At 40.7% G+C, this 24,315-nt stretch overlaps 2 protein-coding genes across 3 annotated transcripts; one reads left to right on the forward strand and one right to left on the reverse strand.

The window, feature by feature from the left end:
- The first annotated feature begins 289 nt into the window (after window positions 1–289).
- Window positions 290–5,387, forward strand: trim59 (tripartite motif containing 59). Its single transcript, XM_046389268.1, has 5 exons — window positions 290–444; window positions 2,129–2,417; window positions 2,542–2,763; window positions 2,868–3,077; window positions 3,465–5,387. The coding sequence occupies exons 2-5, from the start codon at window positions 2,163–2,165 to the stop codon at window positions 4,068–4,070; spliced, it is 1,293 nt and encodes a 430-aa protein (XP_046245224.1). The 5' UTR covers window positions 290–444; window positions 2,129–2,162; the 3' UTR covers window positions 4,071–5,387.
- Window positions 5,388–5,805: 418 nt separating this feature from the next.
- On the reverse strand, window positions 5,806–24,279 carry smc4 (structural maintenance of chromosomes 4). 2 transcript variants are annotated; one of them, XM_046389259.1, is made up of 24 exons: window positions 24,078–24,279; window positions 22,449–22,609; window positions 21,258–21,448; window positions 20,473–20,664; window positions 19,251–19,427; window positions 17,036–17,200; window positions 16,505–16,632; window positions 16,111–16,251; window positions 15,389–15,539; window positions 13,339–13,503; window positions 12,998–13,231; window positions 12,630–12,815; window positions 12,246–12,407; window positions 11,808–12,033; window positions 11,582–11,658; window positions 10,845–10,997; window positions 10,526–10,652; window positions 10,073–10,262; window positions 8,395–8,539; window positions 7,765–7,938; window positions 7,105–7,287; window positions 6,754–6,986; window positions 6,444–6,627; window positions 5,806–6,119 (listed from the first exon to the last, which is right to left on the reverse strand). In XM_046389259.1, exons 2-24 carry the CDS (start codon window positions 22,597–22,599, stop codon window positions 5,955–5,957), a joined length of 3,900 nt encoding a protein of 1,299 aa, XP_046245215.1. In that variant the 5' UTR covers window positions 22,600–22,609; window positions 24,078–24,279; the 3' UTR covers window positions 5,806–5,954. The 2 variants fall into 2 exon arrangements, with proteins under 2 accessions (XP_046245215.1, XP_046245216.1); XM_046389260.1 differs by lacking the exons at window positions 22,449–22,609; window positions 24,078–24,279 and adding an exon at window positions 22,184–22,401.
- Between the last annotated feature and the right edge of the window lie 36 nt (window positions 24,280–24,315).

Here is a 24,315-nt window from a genome sequence, read left to right on the forward strand (position 1 = left end):
TCCGCATGCGCACTACGAGAAACTAGAAAAGTGATGCATTTTGTAAAATTGGAAATGTGGAGTAGGACAAGAGCGAAGTACATCCAAAAGAGTCAAGGTGCCAAGAATAATTGATAAAAAATAGATATAAAACTATGACGTAAAAGAGAGTATACATAAACAATTTTGCTACATATGTGCACATTTCTGCATTTGCTGAAAGATGTGAACTTGAGCAACTTACTACTAACAAAAAAAAAGAAACGTATTTATGTCTTTTTTCTTCTTTTTTTTTTTTTTTTAATACACGCCTGTAGTTTAGGTGCTTGGGCGGTTTGTTTCCTTATTTTTTTCTTTAATACCTCCTGCTGCAACAACAATTTACTGAGAGCAGTTGAAGGCAGCACGAGAAGGAACAGGAAACGAAAGCTCTGTTTTGGACAAACACTTTGCTCCGAGCAGACGGTGAGTTCATTATTGAAAACTTAAGGCCGAAAACGTCTTTTTGTATTCGTTGTCTAAACGAAGAGTTTGCAAAACAGACGATAATCGAGTTGCATAGAGGTTGTTGAGAAAGTAGCAGCAACAACTAATGTGGCAAACGTGATGTTACTCGCGCTTGGGAGTTCCAAGTTAGTTTAAATAAATTAAAAAAAACGAAACAGTAGAAGCTAAAACGTGGACGCTACATTTTCTGATTGTTTGAGTTGTCGCCGAAACTCCAGTGTACGTGAAATTGAGAGTTCATGTGCTTGTCAGACCTGTAAAAGATGACCTGGTAAACTTTATTTGATGTAAAAGAAAATATTACTGAGATGAAATCTGTTGCCTGCAAACTTAAGCTGCCCGGCTAACGTCGCGAGATACTTGACAGTTCAGAGTAAAAGAGTGGGAAATGAAGGCGTGCAGCTTGAAACGGACCTTTTACATGTGTGCAGTTGGTTTAAAATCACTTTACAGTGACATTAATTGATTATATTGATCGTGCCGTAGCAGGACAGCTGTTGACCTGTTTGAATCTGGGCGCCCAATAGGCCTCAGGTTGGCTCCCTAAACGGATCAGCTTTTTTTGGGGACAGTTGCACAACTGAACAGCCGTTCCTGGACACAAAGTGTGTGTCTGTGCGTGCGTGTGTGTGTGTGTTGGGACTGGGTGGGTACTGGCAGCAGGCCTCCTATTGTCACTGCGGTGCTGGCTGTAACAAGAGGAGAGAGAACACACACACACACACACACACACACACACAACACAACATAACTGATCCTCTAATAGGAGCTGAGCTGTTTTTTGGCTGTTCTCTTGTTTTTCAGGATCTGTTCTTCCACAACATGCTGGTTAGATTTACTGAGGCCACCCCTATTAGTTAACCTCCCAAAATTATTTGTGTTATAGTATAATCACCCAGTGGTCATTTTATCAATACAGTCTAAACCAATCCAATAATCCAGTGCAGCCTTTTGGCCATCGTGCCTATTTTTACGATGCCTGTAATGTTCTGGGTTGACGTTGTCATAGAAGTGTTAATTCAGTTTTATGTTTAGCAGTGAGGTCATAGCTGGTGGTGGTGTTGTACCGGGCTGCACTATATTCAGAGGTCAGGAATAAATATTATTGAATTTTCACATTTCCAACAATGTCAGCAAAAAGGGACTGTTGTAAACTTTGTAAAGAATTAGAATTTATGACAGCTGTTGCATTGGATTTTAACATATCATTGTGTCTAACACTGGTGTGCTGACAGTCAGAGGCTGGACTACTGGTGATGGAAGTGAAAAATGGGTTTTACACAGTCTTGAAAATGCCACATCCTAGTGTCGTAAATCTAATTTATTCAGTTCGGGCTTCTTTAGTGATTAATGTCCTGAATAGTGTCTCAATCATTCAGTCTATAAAATGTCATACAATAAAAGTTTAAAAAAATCCTCTTGTTATATCCCACAAATAGTTCAAACCTCAAAGAGATTCACTTTATCGTTGCATATGTGAGAAGGTGGAACTCTCAAAAGTCAATCATGTTCTGTCCCGTTTTTTTAAAGCAGCCACCAGGTGTTGTTCGTAGTTGTGGAAGGTGAAAGTATTCTGCTGAACAGGTGAAACATGTAGCTTTTCATCCATCCTGCTGTCCTGCCACATCTTCCTCTCCCTAAGCCCTCAGTTCTGAGCCCGGAATCTAGTCTCCGCCATGGACAACCTAGAGGAGGACCTGACATGCTCCGTGTGCTACTCGTTGTTCTCTGACCCGCGAGTGCTGCCGTGCTCACACACCTTCTGTAAGACCTGCCTGTGCAACTTGCTCCAGGCGTCAGCCAACTATTCCATCTGGCGTCCGCTCCGCTTGCCGCTAAAATGCCCCAACTGTCGCAGCGTGGTGGAGCTGCCCCCGGCGGGCGTAGACGCTCTGCCCACCAACGTATCTCTGCGGGCCATCATCGAGAAAGTAGGAGAGAATCACCCTTAAACATTTGCCCTTTGACTACCAATCACTCTGAGTGATCCTCTTATTGGACGGTAATTTGCTGCTTCACTTTGTGCTCTTCTGTCTTGCGTGTCTGCTGTCTCAGTACCAGAGTGACAGTGAGCCGCGACCCCCTTCCTGTCAGGATCACTATCGGCAGCCTCTGAACATGTACTGCGTCCAGGATCGGCAGCTGATCTGTGGGCTGTGTCTGACGGTCGGGCAGCACCAGGGCCACCCTATAGATGACCTGCAGGCGGCATTCATCAGAGAGAAACGGACCCCGTCGCTACTGCTGGCCAGACTCTCTGAGCGCAGATGGGCACAGGTGGGGAATCCTGCTAACATGGCCGGTGCTTTTGTTATGGAATACATAGCAAATGCATGTTCCAAGACAAAAGAAAACACCCTTCCTGTTTCTTCTTCTGTTAGGTGTGTGAGCTGGGGGAGCAGCTGGAGCAAGAGAAGGCCCGCTGTGAAGGTCTGCTGAGGCAGGACCGTCAGGAAGTCAATCAGTATTTTCAGATGCTGGAGGCAGTGCTGGCCAGGAAGAGACAAGCCTACCTGGAGGCCCTGGATAAAGCTGGTGCGGAGGTGTCCCGCGCCTACGACCCTCTCATCCACAGCGTGAAGGAGCTACAGGTGTGTGTCAGAGCTGCTGGCAGGTTTACATCAAGTCATTGACTAATTACAATTAGTGAACTCCCATGTGACACGACATGTATTTATTTATGATCTTGAAAACTGGTCTTATTGATTGTTTAATCTATAAAATGTTGGAAGTTGATGAAAATGATGCTGATAGTCATCACAAGTTCCCAGAGCTCAAGGTGCTGATCATTTTGTCGATTTAGAGTCCAAAACCCCCAAATATTTCATTTAAAATGATATAAAACAGAGAAACAGGAACAAGGAAATGTTTGCTATTTTGGCTTGATATATGACAATTCTCTTACTGTCCATTAATTGACTAATAATTTCAACACAACTGGTGTTCCGTATCACTGACGACAGTCTTGTTTCCTGCAGGAAGAGCAGTTGGACCTGGTGTCTCTGGGCTCATCAGTAGAGGAGGAGGACTCGCCGCTGGTCTTCCTGGAGAAGGTGCATTTGCTCAGAGAGAGGGTGGAGGAGCTGATTTCAACCCCTCTGCCTTCAGTCATAAACCTCTCCGTTACGCCACGGGCGGCCGAGCACCTCCAGCGGCACTGGCCTGCTGTGACCATCGGGAGACTGGAGGAAGCGCCCGTCCCTAAGGTGCGCTGCTGTGCCAGATGTGGCAGCACGGAGGCTGGTGTGGAAACTGAAGCTGGGGGGGATCAGTCCGACAGCTTGGCGCAAAACGTGTGGCCTGAGCTGCAGCCGACTTGTTCTGTGGTGGCGCTGCTGGGGCTGCTGATGCTTGTGCTGCTGGCGGTGCTGTGGGCCAACCCGGTTGGAGTGGCGTCACTCGGTTTCTCTCTGATCTCTCGGTGCACTCAGTTAGTCCACGGCCTGAGCAGTGAGATGATCACATCTGTCTGCGACACGGCGGGCTCAGCATACGCCGTGATGGAGGCCGCTGTAGAAAGATGGAGATCTCACCTCTCCTCAGTGGGTGAGAAGGCCTTCCAACGGGTGGCTGCCTTTTTTTAAAAAAATACTCTGACATCCCACTGAAGGAAACCAAACTGGAACCCTCAGCTTTTTAATTAGAAACCAACAAAGTCTCTCCTCTGTATTCCTGTAGTAAAGGACAAAATCCAGCCTAAAATCCCCTTTAAATGTTGAATATATTAAACGATCCCAAACGGCGAAAATGAGATTTTGCATGCGATGACAGTAAACAGACCACAGTGCATTGCACGTACGTCTCTTGCACGAATGCTTCACCGCCGTCCTGGAAAATTCAGGCAATGAGTAAACGAATAAACATTCGCTCAAAGCCAGCTTAGAAATTTACACAGTAAAAATAATTAGAAAGTCTGATCTAACAGATTTTAAATGTGTGCATTAATCATTATGATGCTGCTGCACACCTGAGGGTGGATTTTTCTTTTACTCTCACTTCAAAGATTCCCAGGGGGATCCTATGAAAACCTGGGAAAACCATTGGATAGAATTTACTTAATTTTTTTTCTAGTTCTGAGAACTGCACAGAAAAAATACTATTATCAAGTTGAAAAAAAATAGCAAAGTTTATGTAGCTGTAAACCTTTTTATATATTGAATGCTGTTATTGTCAAGTGTTACATGCCTCTTTGGGGTGTATTATTCTAGTTTATGGGTAATACTGCCTAAATAATAAAACATTTTTTTAATAGAGTGAGGTTTGCGAGAGGCAGCATGGAAAGCTGCTCAGTGTGGAAATATTAAACTGGTGCCTCGAGACATCTCCAACATGCAGTGGGAGATTTCGGTAGCTTTGCTGTGGTGTCAGAGGGCTCAGGACGGCAGTACAGCTGCACATGTATCTCCTTACGCAGGACTGTTTACAGTATGTGAACTTTGGAGCCTGGTGAGTGGAACCAGACGCACAGTGGACCTGACTTGACGAGCATACAGATCATGTTGCAGTGATGCACATCTGATCTGTGCCTTTAAACGCGACACACGTAGCGGCCTTACTGTAACGGGCTCTTAATTCCACCTGGATCAATAGTTGTGGCTACAGCGCTATTTTTACTAGAATGGTGCACTGAGCCACAGTCTATTTTAAAACCTATAGTAGCCGTTAGAAAAACTTAACCTGTGTATCCCACAAATCCTACTTTATTTTGCTCAAGCAAGCTTCAGCAGGACTGAAACACTTGAGTGTCTGTGATGAGTATGTGGCTTTTCTAAATATTATGTATGTTCCTTATACTACTGCAGATAGACTGAACAAATGTTGTTACGTAGAGCTGTTGTTTTTTTTGCTAAATCTCTTCTCAGTTTGTTTTAAGAATGTCATAATAAATGTGTTCAAATGCTTTTTTTTTTTTTTTTTTTTTTTGGGTAGTATTCATAATATCCCAAAAGCTGTGTGCACCAGTATGACACGGGGTACCAGTTAATTAATGGTGCAGCGAGTTCAGTTAACTGCTGCTTGCCATCGTTGTCGTTGTTGTGTGAAATGTGTGCTGTTCGAGCCATCACGTGATCTCAGCAGAACCCGTGTTCACACATTGCTTAAGTCACGACGGTTGCTGGTCTGATGGACATCCACAGCCAAACGGAGCAGCAAAAGACCAGAACCTTTCTGCACACGAAATGATGTGTGTGAACAAATGTAGGCTTTCAAGGACATATCAGTTTTAAGTGAGTAACATTGTGACTGAACTTGTACTATTACAGGTCCAAACTGTTATGGTTGTGTTTATATGCAAGTGAATGTGCACTGAGCGAAAAGTCATACAGGAAAACATTTATTGTTTCAGACAGAAATGAAGAATAGCAGCATTTCAATTATAAAGGAAAAGATTAAAAAAAAAGAAAGATGTATATAAAAAAATATTTACATGGTGTTTAACAGCAGAGTTTAGCAGAGATTCTTAAGGTTTAAGCAGTGATCGCTTCGTGCTCTTTAAACACAATGGTCTTGGGGTTGATTCCCACACTCTTGGTGGTGTTGTGAGTTTTGTAGATGCCGATGAGGCGGTCAGCAATCTCGAACATGTTGTTCCTCAGAGAGATGATGATAAACTGAGCGTTCTTTGTTTGTTCCTGCACAAGGACGACAGGGGAAAAGAGAAGAAAAAAAAAAACTTGAGTAGAGCATGAGATTCAGTTGAGTTTAATATATACCTCCGCTGATTAGATTTTAAAATGAACGGGCTGATAAAATTCAGTTGGATCGTGTCATTCCAACAGCACCCCGGACTCACTGCCTTATTCAAATCAAGCAGATGTATGTCAGTAAGGAGGCTCTTCATAACACGACACTGTCTAGCTACTAAAAGTCTGACCTTGAGAGATCCTGACAGCATAATTTAAAAACACTTAACCACGCAGCTTATCTCATCATCCAACAGCTAAGCTCATACTCACATAAATGTAACAGGCGACAATTGAGACGTTCTTGAAATCCAGAGCGGCATCTATCTCGTCCATGAAGTAGAGCGGCGTGGGTTTGTAGTGGTGCAGGGCAAACACTAGAGCCAAGGAGCTGAGGGTCTTTTCTCCTCCTGACAGGTTAAAGATCTTTTTCCAGCTCTTCTTTGGAGGACGCACACTAGAGGGAGCGAACAGAAAAAAATAAATAAATAAATAAATAAAATCACAGCTCTGGCAAAAGGACAGGATTTATTGAACCGGAAAAATATATGTCTGTGGTCCTTGACCTGGCGTGCGCTCTTACCTGAACATGATGCCTTCGGAGAAAGGGTCCAAACTGTCCACGAGCTCCAACTCTGCATCGCCGCCCAGCGTCAGCATCTGGTAGTTTTCCTTCAGCTTGTTTGTGATCATGTTGAATCCGGTCATGAACTCGTTGAGGCGCTGTTTGCGCAGGTCCTCGTAGCCGCGTTTGAATTTGTCCCTCTCTGTGGTGATGTCATCCAGCTGAGCCACGCGCTGCAGGTACAGCTCTTCCTGAAAACACACACATCCGCACAGCGTCAGTTGAACACCAGCGTCAGATTCAGCAATGACACAATTTGCGGATCTGTTCGTGTTAGATGGAAGCGTCCCCGTTTATATCCGTGCGTACCTTCTTCTTATACTCAGCAATGGCCCCAAGGTTGGGTTTCATCTGAGCACAGCGAGTCTCTAATGTGATCATCTTGTTGATGATGACGTTGGGATCCGAGATTTCTTCAAGTTCAGCAGAAGTAAGAACAGGAAGTTCCTCTGCCGGCTTGTCTTCAATGGTGTGAAGGGACAGCTTTGTGGCCTGACGGACCAAAACAGAAATAATTTATGCTTAAACAAAACATTCATAACCACTCTGAAATCTCGGGGCATTTTATCATTAAAATACTTAAGAATATTGACATCTGAAACTGACAAAGTGCTTTAAAAGTAATTAGGGAAAATACAGGTAATACAATCCTCCACAAGAAACAGGACACCTACAACAGCTGATGCAAACCCAGTGGACGAATCAGCACAAGTTAAATTAGAACTGAGCAAAATGAAACCAGAGTCCAATCAGCCCAAAACAACATCATCAGTAGTGGATTTTCTTTACTGTATTATTGTTAAATAAAAAAAAGGCCAAATTTAGAGCTCATGACTGTTACCACAGCAGCATGTAAATAGTTTGTGGAGTATAATGTTATTATCACCAACTGAACTCACTGTCAGAGGCACAAAAAAAATCAAACCACAGTAATAAAACACACACAAACACACACACTTCCTCACCCACCTCTTTCTGCCAGTGTTTGATCTTGTTGTTGTGTTCAGTGATGGTGGTCTCTATCTGCTCGATGCGGAGCCGGACACTGAGCGACTCCTCCTGCAGCGCGTGCTCCTGCTGCTGCAGGATCTTTATCTCCTTCAGCACCCCCTGATGCTGCTCCTGCACCTCAGGAAGTGCGGCCTACAGGACAAGGGAAACGGGAGGGGGGGGGAAGAAAACAGAGGACATCGGCTTATTTCAGGGTTTACTTGGAATTCATTTGGATCTAGTGATTGTTCACAGCCACAATGATGAGAGACATTTTTTTTTTTTTTAACTTTACAAAACTACTTCTACTAAACCTTCTAAACTGTCACATACCCCCTAAACTTACAGAAATCGCTTCCCCAAAGCAACACTGTTGAAATATTCTGTGAAGAAGTAAAAAGGTGTTTTGGAATTTATCGGTCATTTTTAAAAAGGGTAGAAATTGGCATTTTTCATTCCTTTGTGGGACATGTAGTCAGCAGACGTCCTTCTTGAAATTCCAAGATGCATAGAGCTAAATATGCACACACTGCGACAGGACCAGGTTTATGATAAACTGTCCTCTTGGAACTATGAGCCTTAAACATGATGTGAAGAAAGAGTGCAAACCTCAGCCTCCTGACAGGCCTTCATGATCTCTCCAGCCTCGTCTTCCAGCTTCTTCAGTTGTTCTGTGAGCTCAGCCATCGTTTTCTCGTTCTCCTCCAGCTCACCCTGCACACGAGTCACACTCTCCTCACACTTCTTCAGGTTGCTGTGGGGGAGGGGGACAGCCGTAGTTGACAGTTTTGTTGACTAATAGTTGTGTAGATTAGGATCTCAAAAAAAAATAATAAGTATTAAGCTCAAATTAATATTTTGTCCAGAACAAGTAAGCCATTACAAGCTGTAACTTGTAAATTTAGTGAACCCTATAAAAAAAAAAACAGGCTCAATAGGTATCACAAAAGGATAGAAAAAAACTTGAAATCTAACACAGTACAGTACATAAGAGTTAAAGTCACTACTGTAATATTACAGCCAGTGAAAAGTACAAAAAATTAGATGTTTTCAAAAAAATACTAAAAGATGAGATTGATGTAAGATCATCACATATTGTTATAACTCAGCAGTGAATATTTAAACTCCCATTAAATCTCATGAAAACCTTCAACGAAATCACAGTAATCCTTCTGGGGACAATTTACAGTCAAAATACCTCTAAAAGTGGGGTTTTCATCTGCAAGTGATGGACTAATGAACTGCTAGTCATTTTTCTGTCAAACCAGCTCCCCCCACACAGACTATTGACTTCAGTTTATTGTCTAAAAGTTTTCCACTGTAAACAAAAATTTATTACAGTAATCATCAAAACTGATTTGTCTCATCCATCCATTTATTAACACTTGCACCACATTTCATGCACATCCCAGGTGTTCTAACTGACACGTTTTTCTGTTTCTGTTGTCAGTGGACTATATGAGGGGTAAAGCAGTGATTTGACGTGGCTAATAAACACAACTTGCTAAATGAAGCCAACAGTAATCCTCACACCGCTGCACTGAGACACCCGCTCATATTAATATGACATATCTTAAACAGAAAGCTAAATAAATGCCAACACGTATGAGATGAGATGTTCTGACTGCGGTTGGCTGATATGACCTAAATTTTGAATCAGCATAATGTGAAGCACAAACAGCAACATACATTTCATGTAAAATATTTCAATATAAACTGCTTCTGAGTGACTAAAGCATCAGTATGACAGCTGCGCGGCTGCTATTACTGTACTCTTAACCGTATTACTCGGACAGATTCCACACAGCACAGAGCAGTGACTGAAATTAGCTTTTTGAGTCACAAGCCAAGCGGACCAAAATGTATGCATGTCGGATATGACTTTACTGCTGAAAGTAAAACACAAAGGTTATCTCAGAGCTACATACAAGAATATTGTGGAGTCTGCTGATAACAACACCATTTTGTAACGTGACTTCTTTGGTACGAACAGAAATTCTCACCGCATTCGGCGTGAACCACAGTGCCGACTGCCACGGGCCAACACAATCAATTCAAACATTGCAGCTAGATGCCCATGTTGGTTGCTGCCACCACTACTACACTGCCTAACTCGAAAAACCAAAGACAACCAACAAACTCAGCTGCTACACCCGGCTCAGCATTCCTGACTTTATATCAAATGTCATCATTAACAGACAAAAAGCTAATCCTTTTGACTTAAAACTAAGTGTGAGAACAATGCAAACACGTAATTGCAGAGCTTAAACGCGGATTATTTCCTCACCGGTCAGCCGTCTTTATGGCCACCTGAGCCTTGGTTATGGTGGACGAGCAGTCATCCAGCTCCTTGTTGATTTTGTCGAGCTTGTCCTGCTGAGCCTTTAGCTTGTGACTGTTGATGTCTACAATCAGGTTGTGGAGCCTTTTCACCTCATTTTCCACCTTCCCAGCCTTACTGGAAGCCGCATCATAATCTGACACAGGAAGAAAAGGATTATGGGAGCACTGAACAAGGAGAATAAATAAAACTGAAGGGCAATATTCATGACAAAAGATTAAATTCATTTAGACAATGGAAATAAAAACAATAACTTTATCTGAACGTTTTGACATTAAGTGGAGTGTTATTCATTTATTTCTACTACTTACAGCACAATATAATAAGAGACTGAACAATAACTAAATAACATTTAACAATTAACATTATTTCTCCTCACAGTTTCCAGGAGGACTGTACCTTTCTTGAACGCCTCCAGGCTCTTCTCCATCTGTTTCTGTTTGGCCTTGTCTGGGGCTGCAGCCAGCACATTGGCCTCGAGTTCCTTGATCTGAAGTTTCAAGTGAGCCTCCTGGTCAGCAAGACTCTGAGAGAAGGAAAGGAGGTAAAATACTCGGTCACACAGGCTGACAAACAGTGAAATGTTTTTATCACTTCATAGCCTCACATTTTATGGTTGGCTTTGAATAACAGAGGTCATTATTTGGAGCATAAGTACAGCCAAATGGATGAGACAGAAACACAGTAAATGAACAGGAAGAAGGTGTATTTGCTGTACAGTCATGCTGTTGGTGTATTTCTCCAGGGTGTTCTTCATGTCTCGGAGCTGCGGCTGAAGGCGCTGGATGTTCTCCTCTAGCTGCAGTTTTCTTTCTTGGCAGCCCTGCAGCTTCGACACTTTCTCATGCAGTTTGCTCTCCATGCGGTCGAGCTGCAGAAAATACGTTAAAATGATCATGTCTCGTGCACTAAAAAAATACATATTTACAAATTAAATACATAAAAAAAAACTGTATTAAAGCAGGTAATGGTTGAACATAACCTCCATGAGATCACACACCTGACGGCCTCAACGTCACACCTCACAACAATAATTTATACAAACTGATAAAATATTAAATTTTATTGATCTTTTTAGATGTTGTGGTGCTTAGACAGTATTCCTATGTACTCATTTAAAAGGAATCCGATTAAATGTGAGTGCACATTTATTACTGTTAGATTAAGAAAGATGCAAATGTGTTCTCATGGTCCAACTGCATCTATGCGCCATACTGATTAAGTATAGAGGATCACATATGTTGTGCATTTGAACCTTTTGAGACAATGTAGCCATTACCCTGGACTAAACAGCTACTTTAAGTCAAGTATTTTATCTAAAACTTTATCTTATCAAGAAAAAAAAAATAATTTCCAGCAGCACCATGTATTGCATTGAATTTCAGAGCAGTTAGGAAAAATGTTCTACTCCAAGTCATCTGATAACCACAACCCCAAAGCATATTTTGCACTCACCTCCTCCTGGGAAAACTCAGTGCCAATAGAGGAGCCCATCCTGCCTTTCAATACTCTTCCTCCTCCAGTCATGGTTCCTGTAAAGAAAAGTTGAGGGGAAAAAAGATCGCAAACCAAAAGGTATGTAAGATTATTCACTAAGAAAAACCCAGAAGCCAGAGAAAAAAAAACATAAAACAAAAAAAAATGTCAGGTAATGCTGTGACAGAAAAAGTAGACCACCCACCAGCCATCTCAATTATCTGTCCCTTTAAAGTGACCACTCTCCAGCGCTTGTCCTTCTGGAAGGCCATCCTTGTGGCTTGCTCCATGTCCTGGGCCACCAGGGTGTCCCTTAGGGCAAAGTAGAAAGCTGGTCGCACACTCTCATCTTTCACTCGCACCATGTCAAAGAGACGAGGGCTATCCTCTGGAGTGCGAATGGGAGCCATGTTCTTCTCCCACACCTTCATCTGAGGAATGAGAAGGAGCAGCAAGATAAGGACACCAGCTGTTTTAACTGAGAAAATATGAATAGCTCAACACAAGATTAATACATGTGACTGTACGTCTTTATCCAGAAATCCCAGCGGTAAACAATAACAGACAATTTGAGGTCAAAACCACAACCGAACCAACAGAACAAACCCTCTCAATTGAGGGACTGAAGCGGAACAATCTTCACCTTGTCAAGACCAATGAATGTGGCGACGCCGATGTTCTGTTCTTTGAGGAAGGTGACACATTTCTGAGCTGTGTCAATGGTGTCCACCACGATGTTGTCCAGAGCCCCACAACTAGAGGAAATGGCCACATCATATTTCTCATCTATGGCTCCAAGGTCTCCCTACAAGCACAAAATAAACTATAATACAATTTCTATAGACCTCTGCTCTTCATTCCAGAAACTGAACACTTAAAAGTCAAATAACATCACTTGGAGAGGTGGAGTTGATGTTAATAAAGCAATAATGAGAGAATTAATTATGCACACCATTGCTACATGGCCGTTAACTGTTGTTGTGTAACCATGTACATTAATGTTATTAATGTTAAAACAATGTTTTACCAATCTTCCAAAGATGCCACGGATTTTGCCACTCTTCTTCTGCTGCATGAGGGCATCCAGGACCTTTCCTCGACTGCGGTTGGAGGATAGAGAGCTTTTGGCTTCGTCTACCTTCTGCCTCATTTCCCTCACCACTTCCCTAGTCTCGTTGTCCATCTTCATCAGCTGCCCCAGCTCTTCCTCATCCTGCAGAGAGACAGAGCGGAGCGATGTATGAGAAGCTCACACACACGTGATGCCATCCAATGTGCAGAAATATCACAGTACTGCTGGATGTTCAGCGGTTTCAACACAAGTTACTGATTTGTAAAGATGTAAAATGTCCCATATAAACGCTGCCTGAACAACTAGGCTGATGCTGCCTGTACCTTCTTGAGCTCCTGTTCTTTCTGGGGTATTTTGACTTGGAGATCTTTGATGGCGACACGGCGCTCACGGAGTGTGTCAGAGGTTGTCTGAAGTGTCTGCTTGGCCGTGTTGAGCTGCGTCACAGCTGTGTTGTGGCGACTAAGGTAGATGTCGAGCTCCGACTGAGCCAAGTCCATACGAGACCGGGTCTCATTTACAGCCTTACTGAGCTCCATCAGCTCTTTCTCTTTGGTCTGGAGGGAAAGATTAGAAGACAAGATTTTACACAAACAATGCAAGATGTTTACAAGTTAAACAAAAAACAAAACAAACAAAAACAAAAACCAAGATGCACACACACCTCTTTGTCCTGTTGCAAGCCGCTGGTCTCTTCTTTCAAACTCTCCATCACCTCCTTCAGTTTTTCCTCTTCTTTCACCTTCTGCTTCTCCAGCTCTTCCTTGCGAACTGTTGCCTCAGAGATGGCCTTTTCACTGCTGGCTGGTACACCACGCACTTCCTCCAGCTGAAAGATGAGTCAGACAGAAGGACGTTTAAAAAGTGTCCGGCTCTGGATTCTAAGCGACAGCGGGTACACATGTCTAGATTGAACTTGAGGACACAAAACATCAATACACACTTCAACTAACCACAGGGTATAATAGCCCAATGCCTCTTAAATTAGATGATGAGATAAAGGGATTACTGAAGACATTAAGAGACAAGAGGTGTTAAGTAAATGAAATGAATATGTTTTGTGCCCTTGCCAGTTACAAGCAACTGTGCTACACACACAGAAGCAGGCCAAAACTCACAACTGTAATCAACTATAAACACACATTCAGGACTGAGCAAGTCCTGGTTAAGACTGGCACAACAATCTGCTGCTTGGCAGGGGTGAAACAGTGGTGTGTGTGTGTGTATGTGTACGGCCTATGTTTTGTAGGGTTAACTGCGGGTGAAATGTGAATGTGGCTGCTGGGAGTGTTACACAAGCCAGGCCATAGTTGACTACCACACAGCAGAACACTGCTCCCCCGAGGTCTGCCTGCCTCTGACCAAGACGTTTCCAGAGCACAGCCATTGTAGGTGGAGCAGACAGGACTTTAGAGCAAAGAGGGAGATGAGAAGCTCTACCTACAGTTACCAGAGAACCATGAACTGTAGGTTTGTGTGAAAAAGTTTTTCAGTAAGTGCACAAGTTACAGAAATATCAGTCTAAGTGACAGGAACATCATTAATGGTGAAACAGAACATGAGTGGGCTATCAATAGGCACACGCTGATAATGGACTTGCATGTTACTTCACAGCCCCCTAGTGGCTACTTCAGGGCAGAAAGCCTTATGAAAAATGATTTAGCCTATACAGGTTTAATTTTTTTTTTCTATGGATGATGTCAATTAATGTAAAATATATACAGGGATTTCTCTGAAGCAATGCTAAGAAAAAAAAATATCAGAAAAATTTAAGCAAGGTCCCTACACGCTTATATAATACATATAATTTTTCAGTCACACGTAAGTAGCAGTATTCACATTTATTGTACAAAAGCCAATTTCCCTGTACTTCGGGTTTGCTTTGTGTGGCTACAGTCATGCAGAATGATATCAGTTATCTCTCTCTAGAGGCAAAAACTCGGCAAGCAGACAGTTTTCTTTTATTGCTAAATGCTACACTAGCAATAATATTTCTACAAAAATTTACATTATCTTTAAACCTAAAAGAATGAAAAACAAAGAAAATCCAGACTAGAAATCTATTCAAATTTTGTATTTCCAGGCAATTTATGACTGTAGAATCCATGTTTATTATAGAAAAAAACCCCTCATATACTGAAATTAAAGGTAGGCAACATAAAATGAACCACAGTTTAAAAAAAAAAAAAGAAAAAGAAAGTGATAAACAAAACAGTAAGCTGTTGTGTTTATAAACATATAAGTGTGACATGATGGATGCTCTGGGCAAAAAACAATTCTGCTATTCATTTATCACTTACATGCAAGTTTCTGTAAAACCTTGACAAATTTCTTTTTCTCTGGGCCTCAAAACAACAGCCCCTTGTGTTTTCTATAAGCAACGGAAATTGTACCCTTAGTGCCCATGTTTCTTTCTTGGCCACGGGACAAAATAAATACAGTAACACTGGAGTGTCACACTACTGGTGCTAGCTTGTCTTGACTTAGTGCAACCTCTGTATTTGTTAATGGACTGTAAAATATGAAAAAATAGCTACAATTATACTCTCCTGACAGATTATATGCCTGTCTGCCTCTGAACACTTTTAGAATGCCCACTATGGCACTGTCAGAGTGAAATATTCATAAATACAGAGCAGCAAACAGTAATACCAAGTTAAATGAAGTCATTGAACTAGAAGTAATAGTGGACCACAGTTTAAAGGCCAACACACCTTTTCTTTGTCCTTTTCCAACTGCTTCTGCAGTTTCTTGGTCTTGCTCTTGGAGTGTTTAATCTTCTCACGCACTTCAACGTCCTGCAGATCCAGCTGGGTGAACTTCTCCTTCTGGGTCTCAATGTACTTGTTCAGCTTATTTTGTTTCCTAGTGGAGAAACAGCATTTTTAATGGATACCCTCAAATGAATCACAGGGAGAGAAAAAAATAAAATAAAATACAAAATCGCCTAAAATATTACATATACTATAAGAATCAGAAAATAAATAAACACTCAAAACAATAACATGCTCAGTTTCTAAGACATGACTCATGAAAATGTTCATAGTGAAGCCCATCCAGTTTTCAGTTCTAACACATTTACAAGTTTTGGCAGTCAAAAAGAGACTATCGTCACCAAAGTTTAAAATGAATGAAATTGTGGTATTGAGATCAAAGTCACCTTTTCTTTTTATTTATTTTTTATTTTTTTTTTTTTTTTGCTTGCAAGGGAACAACTTTTTGCAACCATTTGTGGAACAATCATATTTTATGACACACAAATTACTGTTATTTCTATACTCTTCCAGACCTGAACTGGAATTTTGACTCTAAACAAAAATATTCAGGGAAAGAGGCCTTCACAACAACCACAAAATGACTGAATTAGTAGAAATGTTAGTGACCTTCTGAGCATGTTAAATTGGTTAATAGAAGGGGAGAGGAGAAAATGCCTTACTTCTCCACATTTTTGAGCTCTTGGTTCATTTTCTCGGTCTCTTGTGATATCTTTGCATTTTTCTCAGTGAGCTCCTTGGTGTCCTCCAAGATCTTCTGCTTTTCCTGCTCTTTATCCACCACACGCTTCTGCAGATCATGACTAATGACAAAGGGATATCAGGGGGAAAAAAAAACTAAGATGTAAAACTTGATCATTTACACACACACAAGAAAAAAAAAAGAAAAAAAATGGGTTCTAACACCAGGAGTGTCACGTGGCCACTGTGAAAGTTTCAAAATAAAATCTACAATTTTCCTTTTATTCCCTATACTACCATAGGGCCTACATGGAAATTTTAATGAGATTATGTTACTCTTTAATGTGTGCTCAAAAATGGTGCTGGTGCACTCACACATAATACTGGCACAGCTGACTCTTGAGTTTGAAGATGTCATTCTCCAGGGTGAGGAACTCCACAGCTTTGTTCTTTTCTCCTTCCAAAGCATTCTTCTCCTTTTCCACTAGTTTCACTCGGTTTAGCTAGAGGAGTGAACATATTGCACTACTTATTATCAGTTGACACAACGTCAATAAAATTCTTCCACATAAATCATATGCATTAGTGCCATGTTCAAAAGATATATTTTTCAGTGTCTCTATCATTTGGATTTTATGTAGAAATGCGATTTAAAAAAAACTATTAAAGTATTCATTTGTTTCTGATCACGCCTTTATCTTATTACCAATGTACTACAGTTTAAAAAAAAAAAAAAAAAAAGTATAAAGTATTATTTTCATCTCAGATTTGTGGACACACAAAAGAGCATGTCTTCAAACTGTCCTCGCTACTGTATAAATATTGCAGCAAATGAAGTCAGAACACAGGAAGGAAAGCTGGTTAGCTTATGAGTGTGTGTGCAGATAGTGTACAAGTGTATGTCACCTTCTCTCCCCTCTGCTCATTGAGTAGTTCAATGCGGCGGGAGAGGGTTTGGATGGGCTCCTTGAGGCGACAGGAGCCTATAATGTCCTCCAGGTATTCCAGCATACCCTCATCGTGTTCTGTCTGACCTTTAGGCTTCATCATGGCAATCTGCTCCACCTCCCCCTATATACAGTCCACAACAACACATGCACAAAGACATGCAAGCAGTCATTCATGGAAAAAAAACTGATGCTCAGAGTTCTAATAGAACAACAACTCTTGCAATTTGTAATAATAAAATAAAGAAAATGCCCACAACACCCAGTAATAAGGAATGTGGTGAATAGACCTAATAATAATGCTGGTCTGATACTCACACAACTTGCCTTGATATGTATACAGTGTATCCAAAATTATTTTCTAGATGCTCCACTTGAGAACAAAACAAAACTAATCCCCAGTATTACAGTCATATCAATTCAAAACAGACCATAAAATTAAAATACTGAAATATTCTTTCAAAAAATAATGAATATGATTCCATCTGACACAAATAGTGTTGAAGTGTAGTGTGAACAGTAATATCACAGAAAAGTTAAACTCGCCTCAGATCACCGAGCATTAATGTGGTAAAAACACATTATCACCTCACCATTCCACCAACAGATAACTCTGAATTATTATTAATAGCACATTTAATTTTTAGACAAAAAATTTTGATAGCATAAAGATTTTGACTTGTTTGTCACTACACCTCCATTGAATTTCCAAGTACTGTCCATGTATAAACCCAAGTTAGGGACAATGCTTCAGAGTGATTATAGTTATCTCAACATTTTTATCTTATTTTATTTTTGAGCAAAGCTGGACTAGAATAACAATGCAGGCACATAATTAATTTCAAGTTAAACACAAATTTAATCCAGACATAGTAAAAACTAAATCTCAAATTTTGTTTCATCTTTATGTAGGTGGAAAGAGGGGCTGGAGGAGGGGGGTCCCCACATCACCATCTACTCTGACTCGTGTACAAAATAGACAGCCTCTCCTTAGCCAGAGGCCTGGAAAAGTGACCTTGGAGAACAAGCTCATGCCTCTTCCCATAGTCATGCACCATGTCATGGACAGAGAGCTGAAAATCATCCAGAGAGAGTGACAATGGACTTTTGCACATACACATACACACTCGCAAAAAATAAAATTGAGGGGGAGAAGAGAGAGAGAGAAAAAAAAAAGAAGAAGAAAAAAGTCAAGCAGGACACCAGCTAACCACAAAACCACAGTGAAGGGTAGAAAACTGTTCACCTGAAATTGCCACAAACTAAAAAAAATAAATAAATAAAAAATAATTAAACATAATAAAATATAAAAAATTGAAACAAGGCTTTAATGTATGATTTTGTTCTACTCTGACATCACTGCATAAGCCTCAATCAGATCACACATGCAATACAATCAGAAGGGGTAGGAGTGTAACTAGTGAGCAAACTCAGTGCAACACAATGGTGAACAAAAAAAATTTGAATAAAATGAGTCTACCAGAAATACATTTCAAAAATATACAAGACTGCATTACATTTACAGCAGAGGCAAAAAAAATAAACAAAATGTTGAACCAATATTAAAATCATGGTAATGGAGGGTGTTTGATCCAGCCACACTGAAGCAGCACTGCTAATATTGGGGTTGGGGTCTATTCTCACACGCCAATATTTACGTGCTGCTAAAGCGTGGCAGGTATATGGGAAAGGGAGGGGAAGGGAGGTCCAACCTGTCCCCACTGGTAGCTCAACCCCATCAAAGATTTCTAAAATCAAACCAGCATACAAGTTACTTAGTCAACTACAGCCACTCGTGTCCAGGTCCATGTAGGGATAAAACTGCATTTTTTCCTTAAAATTCTAAAGCAGCAAATAATGGTTCGCACCTTTTCCACATTGTTTCAAACCATGATGCGCTGCTATAGCAGTCTAAGGGGCTGGCAGAGGACACATCCTCTCCTTTCCAGTTCCAGTGCAACAGGTTATTCCCACAGACAGGCATGACTTTAAGGTAGCCATGAAACATCTGTCTCAAAAAGGACTGGGAAATGGGCAGAAAACTAAGAGCAGCAAATCTCTTGATAGAATGGGATGGTCACAGCAAAGATTTTGTTTAAAAAAAAAAAAAAGAAAAAAAAAGTAGAGGTAGAAGTGGAAGAGGAAAGTGAGTAAAAAAAAAATATTATAATTACCTGTAAAATCAGAAATCTGTTGTGGTCTAGGTCAATACCATGGCTCCGGAGCAAAGCCCCCACTTCTTTGAATGTGGCTTTCTTGCCACTGATATAGTAGGCTGAGGAATTGTCTTTGTTAGCAGTTCTGGAAACATAGAACTTGCTGTTGGGGATGACTTCGTAGTCATCTCCTTCCTGGCTCAGAGGGGGGGGGAGGGGCAGAAGACACAGAGGAGCTTAGAGCAGAACAGTTCAGGAGAAACTCAAACAGCAGAGCACATCAAACGATAATACTCACAATACTGACAAATCCACTGAGGGTAGTTAAGAGAAAAACAGCCAACATTAAAAACCATTAAGAAAAATGACTTGTTTAAAAAGCACACAAGAGATCTAGGCCTGCTACACTACATGTAAATAAACAATATCAACACTGATGTCTGTTCCATCATGGTACATTTCAAAAATTAAAACAACATGTTAGATAAGATTACTAGATAATTAATGCAGTGCAAAGGGAGAGGCAATTTGCCTTAAAATACATTAATTTTAGAAACAAATCTGAACATTTAAGTTGTGTTCACCACCTCTTAAATATATTTTTAAGATTCAGAAACGGTAGACTGGAAAGCTGGCAGACTTCATATAATTATGCCATTAGTTTACCAACTTGATTTTAATTTAGTGTGAAGTGATTGACCAAACAGAGAGGTTTTGATATATTTAACAGTGGTCAAGGCAGAAATTACACCCCCTGAGGCAGACAAAACATAAAAACATGTTTAACTCTATTTCTTTGAACTACAGTCAGTTTTCAAAGTAGGTTGGGCTCTAACACAACAGATTTAATTTGTATCTTAATGCAAACAAACATTTTATTGGCATTTCACAGTACAATCAAGTAAGTAGAAACTAGTGCATAACTGGCAGATTTAAAAATTATTCAAAAATAGCTGAATCAATTCGAGCACATTATGAACTGACTATTGCATGTGTGGGTGTTAGTTGTAACTTTCATGACTGATCTGAGTCTGTGCTGTGTCACTGGTGTGATAATTACGTAGCAATATTATCTCATGAGCACTAAGGAAAAAAATTATTTAAAATTCAAGGAAAATATCTGCCCACCAGAAAATATTTCTAGTCACCCATTTCAGTTCAGACTGCATGTTGATTAATTTAAATGAGGCCAAAGTGAGTGTAGTGTGCATCTATATGACAGAGATATAGATATATATACCTTATCAATAATCTTTTGAAAGTGCACCTCCACAGTACAGCTTTCCACATCTTTGTGTTTATCAGAGCTGTGAATCAGCACTGAGAGCTTTTTCGATCTGATCTTTTGAGCTCTGTATCCAAACACAAAGAGCATCGAATCTATCACATTGGACTTCCCACTTCCATTTGGACCAATGATGCACGAAAAGCGCTGAGAGAAAGATAAAAAAAAATATATACATACACAGAATGAATTAGACAAAAATATACTCCATCCACAAACATACAATGCAGACATCACAGCATCAGAAGCTATGTGTGACCATTTCAGCTTGGTCACATTGTGACTGAGTGTATTCCATGTGGGTGTAATTAAGATGTATTTTAATATATCCCTATATTTACAGAGCAATAAAGAGAGCAGAAAAGGTGAAAAGAGAAAGTTTAAAGAAAGTCATAATTTAAAGGAAATGTCTGCACATCAATAGATCACTACCCCCATACACTCACTAAATCAAAATGGAGGAGTGTGACTTTTTTTCACTTTGTGGGAAAAAAAAAACAGAAAAAAATTTTCAAAATTTCAACAAACGTTATAATGTAGTGTCATTAATACTTTTGCACTTTTAGTGTCTACCACCATGCCAGGCAGCATGTTTACAGCTACATAAAATGAAATTAAAAAGAAAGACAAAGAAAAATTGAGAAACAGTACAAATGTTGGTAAATCTGTGAGCTTAACACAACACATTAACAAAGTATTTCCCACGCAGGATTGATATTTGTAACCACATTTGGTCGTACCTTGTGAAAAGGCCCCAGAATCTGCTCGCCTGCATAAGATTTAAAGTTGCGATTAACTAAATGTGTTATCATCAGGCGAGGAGCGCCCGGTTCATTGGTCATTGCTGGGGGCGGGGGTGGAGGGATGCTACCGAGAATCTCCTCCAAACTTCGATTATCAACCGCCTCGGCAGCTTCCCCGTGAGACGGATCTGTGGCACAGAAAGAAGTACAACTTTTATTCCTCTGTGCGAGTCGTTTCAGGTGGGGGACAGTGTTGCATGGGGGGAGGGGTAGAAGAGCAGAAAAAAAAAACCAAACAAACAAAACACAAGGCAGCAAGTTACAACAGCAGTCAAACAACGACTCCCGAGAAAGTTGACAGGCGTTATTTTTCTTTGTTCTGAAAACAAGAGCCAACCCAAAAACAGAAAGAAACCATGGCCGCTTATGAACAAACCCACATTATTATACAAACGCTTTCCACGAGAAGCGTTGATACGTGAGACTAGATGCGCCACATTCATGTCGTCGATAATAAATAACTTAAGTGAACATTTCGATCACCAACGTCACATTTTCACTCATGCTGAACTGCACTCAAACGCAGACAGGGAAAAATCTTGTTTTGTGATAATAAAGTATCACGTAAAACCGATTAGGTTGCCATCACACCAAGCAACAACGACCTGTCCAAAATCTATTGTGCTCACATAAGCATAAACAAGCTAAGGGGGTCGATGTTTGTAAATTAAATTCTTGCAGCCAGACACCCAGTGAAGCATTACAACATATTCTAGAGAACAGACAACACTTAATGCCCATATGCATCTACAGACTCGCATTCAAATTATCACACAAATTACAGATTATCAAGTTATAAGAATTATGCCAAAACACCATTTTGGTCTACTACAGAAAACGTTTCATTATCCGAAATAAATTACCTCGTTTGCTGAGAAGATCCGAGGAAGAAGTGCCCTCGACGATATCAAAATCATCTCAAAAATCATAAGACGTTTACTGATGACTGACACTTTAGAAAAAAATATACCAGCCATTCTACCTCCGCGTTGAGAATTAAGGAAGAAAAAAGCTTCACAGCTGTGCCAATTGGCCACTAACGTTACCAATACAGCAATACACGCAACGCCATTGAGTGAACACAACTTATTTAGATTCACAGACACCAAAACACCCTTTGTTACTTGCCAGTTGTCGGCGGTGCCTCCTCTTGGGCCATTGGAGTTGGTTTCTTGAGGGGGGGTACATCCAGCTCGTCTTCGGAGTCATCCCGAGGCTGCGACCCTTTCCCTCTTGGCTTGGCGGAGGCAGTTGAGCTCTTAGCAGTTTTAGATGGCATGATTTGAAATCTAAGGGGTCATTGGTAAAAAGGAATATCCATGAGTGGTTTTTGTGCCTGTCAATCTCCCAACTCCACTTTTAGTCGATCACATGCAGCTACCGTTGTCAGACTTAAATCATTACCACAGTCAGATCTCACTGCCGCCCATCTATTAGTTGGTATATTTTCACATGGTAACTATTTTTTAAAACAACAAAAGATAAACTAACAACACGAATGAGAGTCTTTCACCTGTATAGACGTATTTATTAGAACGGGCTCTCGGCCTGATAGCATTAGACGAGATAGCAGCGATCATGTTGCCAATCTGCGTGATGATTGTAGCGATTTAGATAGTTCTCTAACACTAAATCCAAATAACAGTAAAAATCAATGGCCTCCTCCTGTGACAGAAAGGTTTTACATCCTTCTGTATAAGGTGGACATTTGATTTGCTCGTCAGAAAGTTGGGCGGTTAATGGCCCGTGCAATGTTTGGAAAAAAAAGGAAAGTAAGTTTAATGTAACGTCAGCTGGGAAGCAAATTAAGTAAATATGCAAATGGTTAAATTCTCTCCCTACAGCTTCCAGCCTGTATAAGGTCAGCACTGAATAAACACAGGAAAATAGGCTCTCTGGTTGGTAGCAAAGATAAGAGTTGTAAACTGATCGGGGTCTCAAACTGACACAGAGTTAACTTTAATCCCCTTAACTTTTTATGTTGGGGGCGGAGGTGTAGACGGGGCAACCTAACACGCTAGCTAATTGGAAAGCACATTCCGAGAACGAATGTAACTTAACGGTGACATTTGCCTAATAGTAACGTTATAACGAGATGTACATTTGTCATGCGTCTTCAGTAACGTGGTAACACTCTGTCGACTAATGGACTAAACACGTATCTTATAACTGTGCCACGTTACTGCGCTATTTTCACTTTGCTAATGCCAAAGTTTAGTTAGCTACTGTAGCTAACTAGCTGACGCAAAATAACACGCCAAAGCTAAAGCTAACGTAAAGGCTAAGTTTGACTACCAAAAGGAAATGCGTTGTGGACCTGTAACGTTGACGCAACACTGTAACGATAACTATACGCAACGTTGGCGTTATCTGAATTGAAAGGTGTGCTGAACTTAGCTTTTGCTCAACTGACGTTAAACTGACAAATGTATTGCATCCCAGATTTTAGCAACTATCTCCAACATTAATGCTCGCATTAGCTTTGACAATCGGAAAAGTTGCATGTTAGGATTAGGCATGTGTGTCCACGAAAAGGCTATTTTTTGCGTTAAATGCATTGAAGGCAAAAGGTGATCAGCTCTCGTTACAATCCGGCATATTGTTAACGTCGGTCCATACGTCCTCCATCGCAGCGAATGTTAAAACTTTAGTTAACGTATTGTTGCTAACGTTAAGTCTGATTTGGAAGAAACGTTATGCAGTTCAGCAAATAGACGGAACCCAGTCATTACTTCCAGCTAAAATGTTTCTGTGTACCTTCCACAATATAGGCACGGTCTGTCAAGAGTAGTCCTTTCTGCCCAAAATCACGATATCGAAAAAGTATTCTATAATCCAAAACTTGGCAAAGATAATCCACAAATTTTAGCCCCGTGTCATTCCGAGTCGCTCTCCTACTTGAAAACTCTACTTGTAAATGGCGCCTAAATTGTGCTGTCGAACCAAATTCGTTACAAACTGACGCAAGGCACCATGGAACGTTCAAAGGGCAAGG

This window comes from Scatophagus argus, chromosome 5, assembly GCF_020382885.2.
Source record: "Scatophagus argus isolate fScaArg1 chromosome 5, fScaArg1.pri, whole genome shotgun sequence".
Classification (NCBI taxonomy): Eukaryota; Metazoa; Chordata; class Actinopteri; family Scatophagidae; genus Scatophagus; species Scatophagus argus.